Genomic DNA, 19,891 nt, shown 5'->3' on the forward strand with positions numbered 1-19,891 from the left:
CCCCTATGACAGTACTTTTCGCAGCATCCTACAATTGCTAACTAAACTTTGAAGTCCAGTAAGGCAGGGGCTATAATCTATCTTGCACATCAGTCTATTCCCAGTACCTCGCATGGTGCCTGGAACAATGTAGGTACGCAGTAAATACAGCTGAATGATTAAACCAACTAATGAGTGCATCACATTTGACCAATGATATGGCAACTGAGTCATGTCTCACATACTCTGCGACAGTTTTATCCACTGCCACCAACAAACAGCTAAGATGAAGCAGTACTATTCCTTCTGTGGGACCAGTATCTTATGGAGGTAAAACTGGGGCTCACAGCAGCACCCCAGTACAGACTCCAGGAGGCACTTCCCACGATCAAAGATGGATTCAATACTACAGAGTCAATATAATGTCATCAAGAGCCTGAGAGCTATTCTGGCCATGAGCCACAGACTTGAGTTTCTTACAAGTCACTCAACTTCTCATAGGCTCAGCTTTCTCATGAAGAGGACAGTGGGTACTTTAGCAGCAGGCACTCACTTTAAATAAAGAAGAAATGACAATAAAAATCTCCCCATACCATGATGGTAAGTTAGAAGGAGGAGGCAGCATTTGCAATGAAGCATCTCTGCGGTTAGGAAAGGGTTAAACCCATGTCTGGGTTCTTTTCCCCGTAAATCAGCCTTGACTGCTGCTCAGTCTGAATGAAGCCCCACCAGGTTGGCCTGTCAGGAAGGAAGCCCATGCGTCCAGACTTTTGTTGTTCTAAGGATTTTTTTTTAATTTTACTGCTCAGGAAGGAAGCTGAAGCCTAGGCCCTAACTGCAGTCCTGCTGATTCCTCAGCCGAGCATGCGCCACTGCCCTTACCGCTCCAGCGACCTCTCAGACTCCGCTCCTTTTCTAGAATTCCTTCTGAACCATGATTTTGGCATTTGGACCTAAATCCCAGACTTTCTCCTTCTTTAAGAACCAAAAATTAAGAACATTCAGCATTTCCCTTCCTACCTAGTACACACCTTTGTGACTGTATGTGGGAAGGGCTGAGGACAGAGAGGGAGGAGAATTGGGTGCTGCATGACCTTCAGTGACACTTTACTTCCAAAGGTGAGCTGAACCCTTCCTTTAAATGGAGCCATGAAGGAGTTGATAGAGACTGAGGTATCAGATGATTCGCTGCCAACAGCTATTTCTGCTACAAACATGTGTGGGCATGAGGCTCTTCAAATATGAGCTACTCTATTTAAATAACAGACTCAAATCCGAGGTCCTCAGGCACAGGGTCAGTCTTCCCCACTCCCATCCTCCTACTCCCCACCTCTCCCACTGACATGCAGAGTCATTCTCTGGTATTCCCAAGTCCCATGGGGCTTTTTTTCTACAAAGAGAAAAACACTGAGTTTATTTGTGCGTTCAGGGTAATGGACAGCCCTCTTTTACTCCTAGGAGAATGCACACAGACACTATGCCCCGCCCAACCCTGCCCTCCCCTTCCCCCTGCTAATCCCTCCCCAGGCACCCCCCCCATCTCAGTCCTGCTGCTGTATTTCTCTTCTGACCTACAAGGCCCCTTCAAGCCCCGTCCTAAGCCTCCCCCAAGCAGAGACAATCCATCATGCTGTGGGACTGTGACACACACAGATGGGGGAAGGTTCACAGATTTGTCTCACATAGGCAAGAGGGTAAAACTGTCTGTATAACTTAAAATCTAAGGACACACGAGAAACCCAGGGATTGTGAATTCTAATACTAGTCAAATACTATTACAGCAAATCTCATTACATGTAGTCCAAATCTCTATCACACACAAATTCTAATAACCCATTGATTTCAAACAATATCCAGTAATATAAAATTTCAGAATAAGAAAATACCATGAGATTTGGCTTTTTTAACCCGGGCCACTGCCTAGATATCCAACCCTAGTCAAATCCTCTCCCGACTCCCAGACTCAGTTTCTCTAACTCGACTATTACCTTGCTTCTAAATAAAACAAGGGAGAAAGAGGTCAGGAGGACACCAGGGCTAATCCTGGTGGATGGATAATAATGAAGGGAGGAGAAGCAGCTGGCCATCACAGAAAAGGGCTTTCAAGCCTTTCTCCCTCCCTCTTTCCACATTGCCATAAGGCATGAGTGTGTGAAAGGACCCTACATACATTGCTAGTTGTTAATGACCCTGTGTTTGGCTACATCAGTGCTTCTAACAAGGAAGGTTTTACCACCAGATTGTCCTTGAAATAATAACAGTAACTAAGTATTGAATACTTAGTATGTGTGAGAAACTGTTCTAAGCATTATCTGTGTGTTTAATCTCATTCAGTCCTTCCCAACAACCCTTTAAGTCTGTATAACTCCCATTTTGCAGGCAAGAATACTGAGGCCCAGAGAGATTAGGTAACCTGCCCAGTATCAGAAAGCAAGTAAGCTAACAGGTCAGGACTTAACTCCAGAGGCCAAACTCATAATGACTATGTTACATTGCCTCCCCACCTTTGATCTGAAACACCTTCGAGTTGAGGCTCAAAGGGGGCAAATACAGCTTTTATTCCTCTAACAGGTATTTATTATGCTAGGCCACTCTGACTTGCTTTAAATCAAACCCCCAGAAGCAAGGTCAAATGAGAGCAATATAGGATTAGCTGGCACCTAAATGGGAATCATATACCTGAAAATAAAGCAAAGGTCTCTCCAGGGCTGGCCCTTGCCCCCTCCCTACAGCTTTCTGTCTCTGCTGCACTAAGATTGATGTAAAGCCATAAGTCTAGCCTGAATTTCAGTGGAAAAAGACAACTCTTGCCTGGTAAGTCACACTCAAACTTACTGGCCTGGATTTCTCATAAGACTGTACCAAAAGGTTCCTTCTTCACTCACATAGCTCCAGATTTTCCTAAAGCTTCAGATCTGTTAACAGAATGTACTGGACACAGCACCATGTCTCCCCAGCAAAAACACAACTTTCATTTCTTCTAGGTCATCTTAAACCAGAACGCATTCCACAGAGAAAACTGACAGCCACATATCTGAATTGCCAGATGGTTACATGTGTCTACAAAACCTCCACATCACTTGACTGTTTTCAACTTTGGCCAGGATCTAGGTAGAAACTTTTTTCTAAAATACACACCAAAAGCAGATCCGTATGTGTGGACTCCACGATAGGGGATGTAATGCTGTGGGAAAACATTTGGAAAGGGGATAGGCTCCAATCTTAGGATTCTAAGGGTTAGGAGAAAAAAGTAGATTTAAATTTTTGTTAAGTTATGAACGATTTTGTATTAAATCGTAATACAAGTAATAAAATAAGTCTATATTTGAGAAAGGTGATTTCACAAATTCTTGGAAAACTCCCTCCCTACCTTCATCATCATGAAACCTCAAGGCATAAATAAGTTCTTCCTTTCTTTCCTCAAACCTCTACGCCTTTGGGATAGCATACATAGTCTTACAGATACTGTTCTGTGCAATGCTGAAGAGTGGTAAGATGATGAAAACTTAAAGTAAAAACTAGATTATAATCGCCACCATTAAGGTATTCAATATGCAATGAACACTAAACCCTTTTAGATGATTGGTACCAGACAAAAAATAATAATTTTTTTAAACACTAAAACTAAAGTAGTGTGATTAAGATAACAGAAAAGTCCAATCCATTGGGTAAGGCTGGAAGATGATAAATTCCTTCTGTTTACTTAGCATCTACCAGGTGTTCTGATTCATACTACAGCCTATCATTTCTCCAGGCTCAACATGTAGTCCCAATCCAGGATCTTTTCTTGGAAAAGGTGTAAGAAAGTTCTTTCGCAGAAAATTCTTCTTGCTGCAAAGAAAGAGATACTTACAAATTCCTACCCTGTAGCACACATGTGAAGTTACAAAGGATAACAACACATTCTGTTCAACCATACATGCCACAATTTAAATGATACTTAAAAAAATTTTTTAAAGGCATTTTAGCTAATATATAGCAATAAATTATCCTTAAGTCTGCAGTTCATCTCTCTTTAAGATGGGATAAAATGGCGCTGGGAAATGCTGTTAAACTCTTAGCAGCAAAAACGCAAGTCCAAACAATATTGCTATTTTGGTGTTTAAAAATCCTGTGGATTTTACAATGCAATGTACCATCACTCCAAATCTCAAGTATTTATAAAGAGCACGTCCCAACGTGTGCTTTGATATTTATTAACCACATGGATGTGGATGTGGTTAATAAGAGTTAAAAATAAGAAAAACTATTATAAAAATATAACTCCATTAAATATGTTGTCACTCCAAATCTGAATTATTTACAAAGAATACATTTCAATGTGTGCCAATATTTATTAACCAGATGGATGTAGTTAATAAGGGTTAAAAATAAGAAAACCAATATAAAAATATAATTCTATTTTTCAGTTTCCTCTTCCCTGCCTAATGAGGAAAGGGGGTGGGGAGGGACAGCAACTTTTGTTATTTGGATACAATGTGTGTGTGTGTTTTTTTTGTTTTCAAACAAAAAAGGGCCACCAAATAATCAACCTGGGGCCGCTGACCGGAAGGCAGCCCCGGAAAACTTCCCGTGGGAAGAGTTCCAGAAATTGCCCAGACTTTAACGAGCCCCGCTGTGCTGGCTGCGAGCCTCAGAGGCCACCGCGACTCGCCTTGCCCGAATGCCAGCAATCCCGCCGAAGGACGGAGCCCTGGACTTGGGAAACATTCCCCGGAACATTTTTACAGATTTGAAAAGCAGGAAGGGAAAAACATTTCAAGCCGAAAGGAGAAGCCTCAGAGTCCTGGGGGCACCAAGGGGCCAGCAAGGTCCCCAGGCGCTGTACACACGTCCAACCTCCCTCCTCCACGCGCCCTGCTCCCCCAACCTCCTCCCATCCCTCCTTCTCCAGGCAGAACCCTCCCCGCGCAGTGGCCATCCCCACGCCCGCGCTGTGTCCCCCTCACGCCCCGTGCACCCACTAGCGCCTCCCGCGCGCTCCCATGCACCCCGACGTCGCGTGGGCGCCCCCCCTTATCCCTCACCCCGGTTCCCACTCTCTTCTGCTCAGACGGCGTAGAGGAAACCGATCGGGGACTGGGTTCTTAGTGCGACTTGGGGGGCGCAGGGACGTGGAGGGCGAGGCGGGGCAGGGCGGGGGGCGCGACGGGCCCTCGTGTGTGCGGCCGCGGGCTGGGCGCTCCCGGCCCTCGAGGCGGCGCGCGGAGTCCTCCTGCGGCCTCCAAGTGCTGCAGAGCGACGGCGAGATCACCAACATTTCTGAAACCACTTGCAAGCCGCCTCGGTGGCGGAGGCTGGGAGTCCCTTGCAAGTAAGCGAACGGGGCCCACCCCGTGGCCTGGCCTCCCCGGGGCCAGTTCTCGCGCCTCTCCGCGCCCCCTCCCCCAGACGATCAATTACCAGCCACCCTTCTGCCGGCAGCGGCGAGGGGCTGGCGGGCGGCCGCGAGAAAACGGCAGCCCGGATCACTTCTGCATGACAATTGATGGGAGGGAGGGCGCGGGGCGAGGAGGGAGGACGGCTGCGGTGTCCGTTTTCTCACCATGGTGATTAGGCATTCCGGCCGTAAGAGGAGGCAGCCGCCGCACAGAGCGGCGCGGCGTGGAGCGAGGGCAGGGGAAGAGCGGGAGCACAACTACAGCGAGCCCAGCCGCCGGGCGAGCGGCGCGCCGAGCCAAGCCAAGCCAGGCCAGATGGCTCTGCAGCCATCAGGGACTGCTCCCGTCCAGCCTGGCCCCACTTTAGCTGTGCAAACATTTCTTTATCCCAACAAGACAATTAAACCCAGCAGCATGAAAAAGAGTCTCCATGGCTGTGTTGGGAGTGAATAACCAGAAACAACCACACACATCACAGGAGTTCTTGCCCCCGGGGAGTAGGGGAGAACCCGGGAGCAGCTGAGGGAGAGTCAGGCTAGGTCTGGGCAGTCAGGACAGAGGGAAGCATCTGACCCAGGTCTTCTGGCGATTTGCTGACCCTTTCCCAGTGGTCATCTGTCCCAGCTGCAACCCAGAGGTGCAGCCTGGCCACCTGGCATGCCCCAAACATTCTCCCTAGCAAGAACAACTCTCCTAAAAGCCCAGTGTAGAGTCCCTGCCCACCCCAGTCCCAGAGCCCTTGGAAAGTATCCCCCGTCACCCCAGCCCTCCCCATTCCAGGCTGCCTTTGGCCTAGGTGGGCTCAGCTGATTTGATTGTTAGAACACAGGGTCTTCAATGATACATGCCTTTATATAAAGACACAGAGTACAAAATACCATCTCCTACTCAGGGCTTTTGGGACCCAAGAATGGCTGTTCAAGTACATCAAAGATGAGAGCAAAGCAGAACATCCAGGAGCTGCTGTGAGCCATCAGGTTTCCTGCCTACCTGTGACTCTGCCCGACCACAGTGAAGGTCAAGGAAAGAGGGCAAAGCCAAGCCACTTATGGTCAGTCCCAGGGTCCATCCCTGGGGTAAGCCAGAAGACAGGGCCAGTCGCCGCTCCACGCGGGCAGTTCTGGGCCCTCTCAGTCCTGTGGTGAGCATGTATACTTCGCCAACTCCAATCTGGGCTGAGTGGATAGGCTGGCAGGCTGGCCAAAGACTGTCTCACACAGGCAGGAATCTGGGCACAGGGGCAGCCTGAAGAGGACCATCAGGAAATGCACATGACAGGAGCCAGAGTGCTAAGGGGGTAATAAATGTACAGATTCTAACACAAGACAGCAGACAATACTTATCTTCCCTTTTGTTGTGAAGTTTCCTTAATGAGGAAATGTTTATTTTAAAGGCCCTGGGAAACATGGCTGTAGACATTTCATATGTAAAGCACACGTGAACTATTTGTAATTGGTCCATAAATTTTAGCATTATTTCCCTGGACAATGAGTCTTGGGGACTGATTCAGGGAGTGACAATAAACAGGAGTTACCTCAGTCCCCTTCCTGGGGAATTATGCATCCTCCATGAATGGCTTCTCACAAAACACTTCTCCCATTTTCCAGGGCAAGTAAGTCAGTCCTGCAGAGTAAAGGCTGCTTGTTTTTCCATAGAGCACAACACCTCCCTCAGGAATCACCTGTGAAGCCAGGTGGATGGACAGGCAAGCAAACCAGAATCATCTATCAGGAAAGATGATGCTTGACCCAAATCGCTATATTTCTGTCTATAAAAATGCATGTTTAACCACAAAAGAAATCCTGCCTACCAGTACCCAGACTTAAGGAAAGAACATGTGTGCATTACACCATGTCTGCAGGCCTCTCTTTCCAGTGGGCTCACAAGTGGACATATCTGCATATTGATGTAGTGTGTGAGCAGGGGGTGGCTGCAACAGTAAAAACTGTCAGTGTTTCCATTATACAACTGATTTCTTAATGACCTAAAACTCAGTCATAAAAACTTCTGCTCTAAGTAAAGGACACACACCCCCATTCTCATCTCCCACCCCCACCCACCAACGAAACTCTAAAGCTAAATGCTTACTTCGGAGTTTGACTGCTGCACTTAATTAAAACATTTTTAAAATATTTTATGAAAAGATATTTATATGAAGAGAACTGAAAAATGAGTCAACCATATCAGCAATTAACTCTAAATTTTAAGAATATATATACATATATACACATATGTGTGTGTGTGTGTATATCAACCATATATGGTTAATTTGGGCAATCTGGCGAAAGCACTGTATCCTATCACTCTGCTCGTCTGAACACTTTCTATCCTCTGTCTTTTCATATCCCCATCCCCCGTCACTGCCCCCATCTGCCCCTGAAGCTTTCTCTCCCTTTGGAAGCAGTCTTGTATACTGTCACTCGATTATCTGAGAAATATTACTTATTTCAAAACGGTTCTGTAGGGAGGACCTGAAAGGCATCTAGTGGGAATAATCAGGCCTTCTAACGGCCCTTAAATATGTATTTACATAAAACAGACCATAAATATTCCAACACACGTCGGCATATGACAGGAGCCAAGAAAGCTGCTGCAGACTTTGTCTTACTGCCTCTTCAACCCTTCCTTACAGAAAAATACTTCTCCTGCCTTCCAAAAATTCACAATCAAAAGCACAAACGCTATCTAGTATGACCCAGTGAGGGATGTGCTAACCACCTAAGGTAAGGAAGGGAGTAAAGAGCACAACTCCAGGGTGACCACAGGGTAGCACAGCCTCCTTTTCACTTTGCACCTTTGTTTTTTATTAAAGATTAGTCACAAATGCAACTCTGGATAATAACGTGGGTGTACAAACACCCTCCCCTCACAGACACTCCTATAGGTTTTATGCTTGTGTACAAGAAAAAAAAAGGAGAACACAGGGTACTCTATAAGGGAAGACTATTTTAAATGAATAAAAGAGGAAAGGACTCCAATTTATATAACACCGCATTGGAAATAAAGAAGTTTCCCCACCCTTCTGATCAGAATCTCATTAATTTCAAGGTCAGAATTCCATTTCACTTTGGGAGACAGACTCATTTAATTTTTCTCCACCCAGGCGTATTCCTGTGTGAGGGATCCATCTCCATGGGGGATGCCACCACCACACAATGCAAACCAGGCAAACAGAAGAGTTATGGCTTTGACACTCAGAGGGGAATGGATATCCACGTCTATGAGTTCTGACTTGACTAACAAGCTTCCTCCTGCTCTGGAGTCGGATACAGGTTTGGGCTAAAAAGATAGAAAAATGGAGACAAGCTGGATCCGTTAGGTAAGAAGAAAGAGATCTCAATCTCCAGATGTTACTTTGTGGCATATTAGCTATGAGAAGATTTCATTTTCAACTTGTATTTGGAGAAAAAAAGGGGCGGAATCTGTCACACCCTAACACAAGGCAGTTTTGGCTGAAGGTCACATTATAACTAGCCTTGATCACTTGCACATCACTGGACAAATGAAAACTAAAATTAAATAAAATCAAATGAACCAACACAATGCCGATACCTGTTCAGCAGGTATATCCAAGAAGCAGGATCACAAGACACACAAGTCAACCGAAAGTGAAAAGGTGAAAGAGAACCAAAGCCAAAGTGAGAGGGCAACACTAGCAGTAGTGCTGTCAGCCAGCAGCCTTCTCCCTTAAGTGGGGAGGTCTCCGGCTTACAGACGCTGACATAAAAGACACACTTGCAACATATTTCAAAACCAAAGAGCGATGGATTTACAAGGCAGGTTGATTTTATGATGACTTTTATTGAAAAGGTACGCTGGGTTTAGGCAGATGCCTTTTAGCGCAGGGAAGTTAACACAGTGCCTAATTCAAGGAGACAGCCTGAGGAAGCAGTGGCGACAGGGGAGAGAGCTGCAATGTCTCTATTACTCTCCTCGGCATCATAAAGAGGAGGGAAAAAAATGGTATTCGTGTTGGTGGTTATAGAGAGGATGGGAGCACGAAAAAATAGAGAAAAGGGGAAGGCAAACCTCAGATGTAGTTTTCTTAAGAAAATAAAATGAAGCAAATCTGAGAACAAAGGGTTGCGTGGAAAAAACACCCTCAGTTCATAAATTCTCACCAGGCTTGAAGAAAACTGCTCTGTCTACCCACAGCCCAAAAGCTTCAAAACACAATTATTTTCTGATTATATTAGAGCAAAAGATTGCAGGGTTCAGCATTCCTAGTCTACAAGTTCCAAATAAAGGCTTAGTTCCAGCTATAAGTGTAGCCAGAGCCCAACAAGGCACTTGGAGAACATGAGAAAAAGCTGTTTCATAAGCAGAAATTAATAATAGTTGTGAACATCAAATATGGAGCAGTCACACAGGTCAACCGTGTCTAGTCCTAAAAGTGAGCCCCAGGATAAGCATCCAGCAAACCTGTGAAATCCCAAGAGAAGTCGGCTTTCTAGCCTTGCGATCGCAAGGAAAACACAGCTGTTTGAAATGCTTTATGGTGATTGACGACACCTTTGTCCTTCTCTGAAAAATAGCCTGATGTGGACAAGGGCTGAGAGTTGTGAAAATAGAATCACGTGGAGTCTGCTGGATGTGATACAATAGAAAAGCTAAAAAATAACACTGAGATCAGACAAACATAACGAGGACAGCAAAGAGAGGAGGGGTGGACATGTTTCTTTAGGCCCCCCAAATTCCCTAGGAGCCGACACTTCTTAATGAAATGACATTCACTTCAGTACATCGGTGGCACCCCTCTTCACTCAAGTCCTCAGAGAATAAGCCCACTAGGGTCCGGAGAGAAAGGCTGTGCTGGGGCCAACTTGCCTCTGGCTACTTTCAGAAAAACATTTCAAGAACTATCAGTGCTCACTGATAAGAGACAAGCAAAGGTTAGCACTCCACAGCTAGTGAAAGGGAAGTAGTTGGCCCTTCCTATTACTAGGAGCATGCAAAACGCCACCGACCTGTTGAACATCACGGTGAGGCAGGGCTTACTGGGGGTAAGGGAGGGCTCGAACCAAAGTACTTACATCTGTCATTCCGATCCTCTGGGCTAGATGAGGCTTCCCGATCAGAAATGAGGCCAGAGACAGCAAAAATCTTCTTCCCAGTGTCATCAACCTTTAGTGAACCGGGGGAGCTAGATGGCAGCTGTGTCCCAAAGTCATATTCCTTGCCATCTGCATCTGAGAAGCGCAAGTGGGGAGACTCTGTGTCATGGCAGTTCTTAAGTCGCTTGGCTGGCGTAAAGGCTGACTGATAGCTCTCCCGGTCCTCGGTGGAGGCAAAGGGCCGGAAAGCCCCCACACCACTATGATTCAGCATACTGATTGGGGTGCAATCTAGATTTGGGGGAGCAAATTGAGGGTGGAGGTGTAGTAGAGAAGGGGGGAAATCACGATTGGCAAAAGTGCCTGGCACCCCACCTTGCCGATGGTACATAGAGGCAAAGGTATAGGAACCGTTGGTGAAAGGAATATGCACGTCCTTGTCAACTGAGACAGGTACACCAAAGGGTCGTGGCTGCTGACAAGGGATGGAAGCATCACGGCTGGCCTCAGCCGTGGATGCCAGGACCATCAGTGCTGGGGATGCCAGAGGGTTGGGAAGGTAGGATGAGTTCTCCATCTTGAAGGCTGCCCGGTGTAAGTCCATCGGAGTCTCTTTCTGTGGCCGGCGTTACACAAGAAGCAGTCTTCCCTGGGAGGGAGGCCAACCAGCACTTTGGGTCAGGGCAGGGAATATTACTGGGGAAACATTCCCTCCTAAGACCTGTAGAAACAGCAAAGAGAAAAAAAGAAGGGGGAGGAAAGTCAGGGGGAGGAAAAAAAGGGAAACCCCAAGTGATTGAAACACCATCCTTCTGGCTCACAGATGCTCGGGCAAGAGACACCACAGGCTTTAGGAGCCAGTGGGCAGCAGCATCAGACCATTTTCATTCAGGAAAATCAATAGACAACTTACTGTGATGTACACGTAGCTGACTTTGGTCCCTACACGTTCCGGGTGAAATGCGCCTGAGCCCAGCAAAGAAAAAAATATCATAAAACCTCCAAATACGATATTCCCTGAACAAATGAGCTTTGGAAGGCCAAGCCATCCAGTAGATGAAGTGGGGGTCTATGTTTTAAAGTGCTTCCGCCTGCATCCACCACTCATGGCAGGCCTGATGTTCAGAGACCACATTCTACCTATACGATTCCCCACATATGCATCCTCTCTTCATCTCCCCTAACAACACCCTGATACTGAAATATCCCTAATTCAAGTTCATCTAGACCAGGAACACTTGTACATATTAGTTAGTACAAAGTATACACATGGATAAAAGATACACATTGGCACATACACACACACACATCTTCATGTATCATCTAAGACTGTTTCCAGAAAAAAGTGCTATGTGAACAAACAGCATTAACATTTATTTTGATGCACACCCCTCTCTAATCACATGGGCTTTCTATTTCTCTTTTCTGAGAAGGAACAAAACCTTCATCAATAAAATGCCTGGCGTCTCTGACAACCTTTAAAACCATAATGGGTGCCTTTGGCATACGCTCTCTAGAAGCATCTGTCTTCTAAGGGCAGCAAAGAACAGATCGGTAATTTTAGTTACTAATGCACTCACTCTTAAGTAGATTTGTAAACTGCCTTGGATTTGCCATTAACATTTAGAACAAAATGTTAACAAAATTTCTGACTTATTTTGCTCTGCTTATTGGCCCAGTCAGAGCTGATGTCCAATAAAGGCCCCCGGAACAAATTGGAGTTCGGAGAGACTTCTTTCAGTTTCCCTTGTAAATTTAGGTTGTACATTTTCATAGTCAGTGGTTCCATTCCAAAGTGTATTTTGAGTGGGGGCTGGGAGAAGGGCTATATATCAAAAGCCAGCACAACATAAGATGAATACCAGGACTTATTAGTGTCAAAAATATACACGAAATAGAAACTTAGTGAAACTCAAAGCACAACCAAAAATCACCGTCTGCTACAAATTATACCTTTAAATTGAGAGTCATATCAGAAATAAAATCTACCTCGTCCCTTTTAAAAAGCCCACCTGGAGTATCTTTGGTATTCCCTCAAACAGAGAAACATCAGTTAAACGGTAGATGAATCCTCCTGGCTTAATGCAGTGCAAAGAGAGTATTTCCTTCTCCCATCCTGTAGCAGACCTGTCAATGACTGTTATTAATTGGGAAGATGAGTGGACACCATCAGACTGCTTCCTCATTTGGCATCTTTCCTTATAGACATCATTGCTAAATTACCAGATTATGTATCTCACATTAACGGATTTTTCTCTCTTCCAAATTTTAAATAACTTTCCTGTCAAGCTATAGCAGTGCAGGGAATGATCTGCCAAGGACAGCCAGTTAGGCTGACAAGTCTGGGAATCCTGTTCTTGGCTGTTTTCTAGTCAGATTAATGGTCATACAACATGGACGCTCTGAAAGTGGGTCTAGGGCTGTTCCAAGGGTTCTAAGCAGCTCTTCACAACAGAAATAGCTACTTGTCTATCAACAAGCAATATTATATGAGGCAAACTGGAGAAAAGAAATGTGAAGGGAGGAATGTTTCCCCCTCAAAATACGACCCCCCCCCCCAGGATTCACTTGCTATTTTTACTTCCTAGATCACCTCATTATCTTAAATGAGTTTCATAAATTAGGAATCTGGTGACAGCACCGGACACTCCAACAGAACCTGGTGAATCACTCAACCCTGGTTATTCATTTGAAAACTTCATTACACTGAAAATAAATCAACAATATTTTTCCAGGCCACATCTCTTTTACTTCATTGCGTGGGCGTTGGTCTCCATGGGGGAGGGGGGAGTGCTTTTTTTCTTTTCCCTTTTCTTTCTTACCCTCTCCTCACATTAACAACTTGTATAGATGAGGCTTCAGCTGACCACAGTCATTATGAAAATCTATAGTTAATACACTCCCAATGTCAAAATGTCATGGGTTTAAACACAGAACCCAAAATAAGAAAACTAACTGACCCTCTTAATTAAAAAAATATGGATTGTAAGATAATCAGCTTGATGGAGCATTTGGGTGACTGTGAAGAACCCGGCAAAGGGAAAGTAAGTAACTGTTACTTTTCTGCCTCTATGCTGATTTTTTTTAATTTAGCACTTCGTGCAAATCCAGATTAAAATAACTCCAGCTATTGATCCGAGCAGTGGAATTGACATTAATTTTAGTTCACTTCTCACTTTGCAAAGGGATCAATAGGAAGTAATAACAGCTGACATCCCCGCTGAAAGGAGGAGAAAGAAGGGCTGAAGACAGAAATCGAAAAGCAACCAAATAAATCATCAGCTACTTTTCCACGGCATCAGACAAACTCCAAACAGATTGCAAAAAGTCTTTGTTGAATTAACTAAACAAGGAGGAGGGATCAATCCACGAAACTAAATAAATTGTCTGGCAGGCAGTGAGGTTGGACGGAGGGACCAACAAATATTGAATTAAAAAATTTCAAATCCTTGACGTGATGGGTTTGGTTCAGTTCCGTATCTGTGGGAGTTTGTTTGTTTCTTAAATCACACTCCTGACCCTGGTTTAAAGTGATTGCAAAACGCCAGCTATCTGAATAATTAGTGAGATTACTAATTGCCTGGTTAAACACGCCAGAACCAAGACAAATGAAACGAAGACGTCCGCGTTTGGAACGTGAAAATGTCTGAGGCTGGGCTGATGCGCAGCGCTCCGCGCTCTGCGGAGCGAACTAGCCACTTTCGCACAGAAAAACCGAAAGCCCAAGAGAAAGTCTCAGAGAGTAGGTAATCTTCCATCCCATCCTCTGCCCATCCCGGTCCAAGGTCTGGGCTTCCTGACCCGCGCCCGGGATCGGCATAGAAGGAAGCGGTGCTGCTGCCCCCTCTGCCTCCGCCGTAGCTGAGAGCCAAACCCCTTTGCAAATTACTGCCACAAAGAAAGCTGCAAAGGTTTGCTCTTTCCCGGAGCCGAGCTCAGGGCGCCCACCAAACTACGGCTCTGCTGGCAATTAAAATGCACACACAACACTCCTCTGCTTATTACAACAGGTGACATTTTTGTGGTCTCTGAACCGTTTCCAAAAGCCAGGAATTAAAATAATAGAACAAATTAAACGATATTTTTCCTTTGCATAAATAAACTTTTAAAATTAACAAGGAACTTAAAAAGCAAAGAACAATGGGAAATGAGGCAGAGTAGTGGGGGGTTGTTAAGAACGCAGGAAAGAATTTTTTTTTTTTAAGTTCACAGACTTCTTCGCTTGAAGAGAATTCCCGCACACCAAATGCCCAGGGGGTATTTGGAAACACCGCTCTAACAGAAATTTTACCACCATATGCGAGAGCTCAGGGAACATAAGGCTAACACAGTTCCCGGGCTAGGGCCGACGCCTGTGTTTCAGGCATGGCCGGGTATCGTCCCAGATTTGGACCCGGGTTCAGGCCCAGCTTGGCCAAAGGGTGCGAATCCGAGACAGCCCGGGCCAGTCCGAGAGTGCGGGGTCGCGGGATACTGGCTCAGCGAGCGGGTGCATTATTCAGCTCGGAAGAGTCTCGACTGGGAAAAAAAATCAACTCTTTTAGGGAAAACGGGGGAAGAAGAGGTGAAGGCGAAACCTACATAAACTTGGGCCCAACGCGGAGCCGAGCCCACTACTCTTTGGCCCGACCTCTCCCTCCGGCTCTCGGTTGCCTTTGTATATAGAATACTCTGGGTCCCAACAACCTCCGCACGAAACAATCTGCGCCCAACTTTGGGCAACCAAAGCGCCAGTCCAGGAAGAACCGACACGTGCAAGGGCCCCTGGTCCGCAGCCGCGCGGGGCCCGCGGGGCAGGGGCTCAGAGCTGCCAGCCTTCGACCAAAGTCCAAGGACCTCCAGCCCCCGAGCAGCCCCGCCCCGGGGGTCACCCGGGTCCCGCCGCCGCGCGCACCACCGCTTCAGCGGGCAGCCGCGGACTCCTCCACTCCCGCTTCTCCTGCAAATGCGGACCGGCGCGGGGCTGCCGGGCCCTTCCAGCTCCTGGACTGCGGATGCGCAGTGCGGGAGGGAGGCTTCTGCGGCCCGCACCGCGGCCGTCCGGCCGCCGCACACCGCGCGGCTCGCAGAACAGGTGTGTGTCCCCGCTCGCTCCGCGCCCGGCCCCGGCCCTGTCGGCCACCAGCGGCGCGACGCGGCGCCGCCCCGTCCTCGGCCTTCCCCAGCCTTGCCTCGAAGCGCAGCAAGCGAACTCGCGCCACTTTTGCCCGGTCTCTGCGGGCCAGGAGGGATCGGCACGGAAGACGCCAGCACCGCTTTTCCTCGACGCTCTTTCTGCCTTTCCCCCCACTCTGCTCATTCCCCTTTGCAGGAAGAGCCCGCGAGACGGAAAGAGGAGGCCAGGCAAGGCAAAGCCCCCCTGCCCACTCTGCTCCCCCCAGTCCCCTCGCTGCTTCCTCACTGCCGCCCTTTTTTTTCTTTATTTTTCCTTTCTCTCCCCTTTGCCCCTCAAGCCGAGTCCGGAGCGGAGGCGAGAGGCAAGATGTGGCTGCTGGGCGTCGTGGGCAGCGAGTGCGGTGCTCTCCCCCTCGGCGGCTCCCGGGGCAGTGGGCCGGCGCAGACCCCAGACGACCCGGGCCGGCCAGGTAGGGCTGTGCCCCCACACCTATGGCCCGGGCCCCATGCACCCACCCAGTGCGACGCGCGCCTGGCTCAGGGCCGGAACACGGGCTCTCCGCTGGAGCTGCATCCACGACCCGAGAATGCAGGGTGTGCTTAACGGGAAGCGAGAGCTTTCCCCCTGCCTCCTGGCTGCCCTAGTCCCCGCTACTTCCGGACTCCTGCGCGCCCTCGCCAGCTGGGGTCGACCTGGGCCGCGAGCTCTCGGAGAGGCTCCTGGACTGGGGGATGAACCGGGCATCCCCTCGGATGGCCTCACCACCGTGGGCGGCCTCGCCCGGGGGGCCACACGGAAGCTCTCCGCCCAAGTTTGTTGTGCCCTGGAAGAAAAGGCTTTCTCTTACAAAGCACAAAGGCGAAACGCCCAGGCCGAGCCCTGAAAAGCCCCGGGTTGGGGGGCGGGGGTGGGGTGGGGGAGGCCAGAGGCTCCGGAGTGCGGTGGCGGGGCTGGGTTCCGGGCAGAGAAGGTCGCTCGGCCCGGGCTGACAAGCGCGGCGGCAGTGGCCGCAGGACCGCAGCGACCGGCGTGCTCACTGAAAAGTTTTGTTCTCAAGTCAGAAGAGAAATTGTTACTCAGTTTAAGGCAGGTCTAAGATAAAAATAAAACTACAAGTAGAGTAGTCGAGTAGCCCTCGTCTCCACGATCGTCCTCCCGCCTTGCTCAGTAGAACCGCTGGGAGAGGGGGTCCCGACCCCGAAAATCCCGGGAGATCCCACGTGTCGGGCTACTCTACGGCCAGGCCGGTCCAGCCCAGCGGAGTGGGGAGTTCACCGGTGGCGTTTAGAACGGTCCGCCTCTATGCTAGCACCTGCCTCCTTCCTGCCCGCAGAGGATCCATCCATCCTACCCCACCTCCCTCCCTCCACACCCGCCCCCGCTAGGAAAAAGTCAGCCGAGCCCCGGGGTCCAGGGCTAAACAGCCACTCCCCGGGTATCCCGCGGAGCCGGCTGTGTGTGGGGTGGAGGCTGTCGGGGTAGTTTCTCATTCGGATCGCCCCTTCTCCATCCGCCCGCCGCCTCGGGCTCCCCACTGAGTACCACCCAGCCCTGGCCTCGCCGGAAATCAACGCGGGGTACATAGGGGAGCCCGGAAATCACCGGGGGGTGCACCAGAGAGCCCGGCGAGAAGGCATTCTCGCGATCGACCCGAACAAAGTGGGAATGGGGCTTATTAAGAGATGGAGAAAAGAAGTCCTGCTCCCTTCCCTTGCAGTGCCCTCACCCTCCCAACTTGTCCAATTCCCGCGTCTGGTCCCTCCCCCTTGCACCTCCCCCCCTCCCCAAATAAAACACATTAAGGAAAACTCAAGACGGAAAGTTTGAGCGAGGCAGCGCACGGAGCGCGCAGGGCGCCGATGCCGAGAGGCTCCGTCGCGATGATCCAAGACGCGCCAGTCCGAGTCCCAGTCCCTGCCCCCGTCCAGAGGGAACCGCCCGAATCCCTAGGAAACGGACCCGGAAAGTTAGCCAGGTTCCTGAACAAGCCGGCCGCCCTCGCACCCACCCCTCTTGGGTACGCACACACGTCCACACCCCTTTCTGATCTCCATACTTGCCGTGGAAATTCCTTGGGAGAACGGTCGCACTTTTCAGGACACGGAGGGAAGCAGGCGGAGAGTGTGGTGCATGAAAAGTCCCGGGTTCGCAGAGCCGGCGGAGGCAGCGGCGGCGGCGGCGGCGGCAGCGGCAGCAGCAGCAGTAGGCGGCTGGCCCCGGGTTTGTGTTCGCGAGCTGCCTGGGATTGCATGTACAGATCAAGAGACTCGGTTGGCGTGAGAGAAGGAGCAGTGCTGCCTCTCAGCGCTGGATCTAATCAGTGAATGAGCCTCCACTCTCCCAGGGACTCGGAGACACACACACGCGCGCACACACACACGCACGCACACATTCTCTCACACTCACACACATACAGGCACTCTGAGCACTGAATACATTAGGGCACTAAGGGACTCTGGGAAATGAAGTCCAGACCCAGGGCACTCCTGGAGAACAGACCTGCTGGCCCTCACCAAAGAGCTTGGAAGTCTTGGGGTCGCGAGCCATTGTGAACTAAAGAGAGCGTTGGCTTTTGTTTACATCCCTCCTCCCCCACCCGCAAAGGTCTCAGTGAATGGTTTCGTGCTTATTGTTCTTCCTTTCCTGAACCAAAAGGGACCAAGAGTAAATGGGCAAAGCTTGAAGACTGACATCCACTGCTGCTTAAATGACCCCCAAATCCTGGGTCCCTCAAAATCTCTGCCTTTTCCCAGAAAAATCTTACCTGCTGCTTTGTTCCTGGAATGCTTCTCTGGGTCTTTGACTATAATAATAAATAATAAATGAATATTAATAAAACTGTAACTTTTGGAGGAGGTGAAGGCCTAGTATAGCATCCAGATGTGAGAATAAAATTTTTTATTGGTGTTTTATTGATGTTTATATTACAGTTCATTTCAGATCATTTCATATCATCCTATAATTCATCAAACACAAAGATAAACAGGGGAAATGGATAGAGAACTAACATTCCTGAGTGCTTTCTAGGAGCTCGGTTATGAGACTAAATGCCTTTACATAATTTCATTTACTCCTAAGATTAATTCTGGAGATAATAATATTACCACTAGTTTATAGAAGAGGAAACTGGGGTTGAAAGGGTTTTGTAATTTGCCCATGAAAACGTGGTTAACAAGTCTTGGATAGCAGGTAGTTCTAGTTCTGAAAGCAAAGTTCAACCAAAATCAAATCCTGGTTTAAGAAGTCATTCCTGGCCGGGCGCGGTGGCTCACGCCTGCAATGCCAACACTTTGGGAGGCCGAGGCGGGCGGAACAAGAGGTCAGGAGTTCAAGACCAGCCTGACAAACATGGTGAAACCCTGTCTCTACTAAAAATACAAAAAGTAGCCGGGCGTGGTGGCATGCGCCTGTAATCCCAGCTACTCAGGAGGCCAAGGCAGGAGAATCGCTTGAACCCGGGAGGCGGAAGTTGCAGTGAGCCGAGATCACGCCATTGCACTCCAGCCTGGGTGACAAAAAAAAAAAAAAAAAAAAAAAAAAAAAAGTCATTCTTTTGTTTTGTAGTTAAGTGTCTAAAACCTCAGATTTCTCAACTGGAAAAAAAAAAGGGAGGGTGGGGAGAAATGGAGTACACACTGATAATCCACTTTACAGAGAACCACATAGGATTATAAATTGTCTAAAAAGAATGAGACTCAAAATCTCATTCTTGCTATTATTTCATTGTCCTTTTTACTTATGTTTAACATTAAGGTAGCATCTAAATATTAAGTATGTTTACATATATGTGTGCTGTTGGTATTTTAAAATTTTAATTGGCAACTCTAAATAAATTGTTAATTTGATCACTTAGAGTTCTACATTTACAACTATTTCTATAATTCGTGATATCAGGATTATTTGTTGAGGAACTTTATTTTTATTTATTTATTTATTTTGACATGGAATCTCACTCTCTCGCCCAGGCTGGAGTGCAGTGGTGTGATCTTGGCTTACTGCAACCTCCGCCCCGAGTTCAAGCGATTCTCCTACCTCAGCCTCCCAAGTAGCTGGGATTACAGGCATGCCCCTCCATGCCCAAATAATTTTTAGTAGAAATACAGTTTCACCATGTTGGCCAGGCTGGTCTCAAACTCCTGACCTCAAGTGATCCGCTTGTCTCGGTCTCCCAAAGTGCTGGGATTACAGGGGTGAGCCACCACGCCTGGCCTGTTGAGGAACTTCTAATCCATGTTTAATCATTCATTCATACACCAGCATTTATTATGTTAGGCTCTATTCTTTCCACTAAATTATTATTTCCTGCTGGATTGTAAACTTCATGAAGTCAAGAACCATGTTTGTTGCATTCTACATCATAC

At 48.0% G+C, this 19,891-nt stretch overlaps 1 protein-coding gene across 1 annotated transcript in view; it reads right to left on the bottom strand.

The window, feature by feature from the left end:
• Positions 1 to 18,025, bottom strand: part of RNF220 (ring finger protein 220) — a 246,117-nt gene extending 228,092 nt beyond the window's left edge. The window contains exons 1-2 of the mRNA XM_016961307.3: positions 17,591 to 18,025; positions 10,394 to 11,135 (exon numbers count right to left, since the gene is read on the bottom strand). Of these exons, the coding sequence (XP_016816796.1) occupies positions 10,394 to 11,018 (625 nt within the window). The 5' untranslated portion in view covers positions 11,019 to 11,135; positions 17,591 to 18,025. The remainder of the gene's footprint in view (positions 1 to 10,393; positions 11,136 to 17,590) is intronic.
• Positions 18,026 to 19,891: the final 1,866 nt, after the last annotated feature.

This window comes from Pan troglodytes, chromosome 1 (genome assembly GCF_028858775.2).
Source record: "Pan troglodytes isolate AG18354 chromosome 1, NHGRI_mPanTro3-v2.0_pri, whole genome shotgun sequence".
Classification (NCBI taxonomy): domain Eukaryota; kingdom Metazoa; phylum Chordata; class Mammalia; order Primates; family Hominidae; genus Pan; species Pan troglodytes.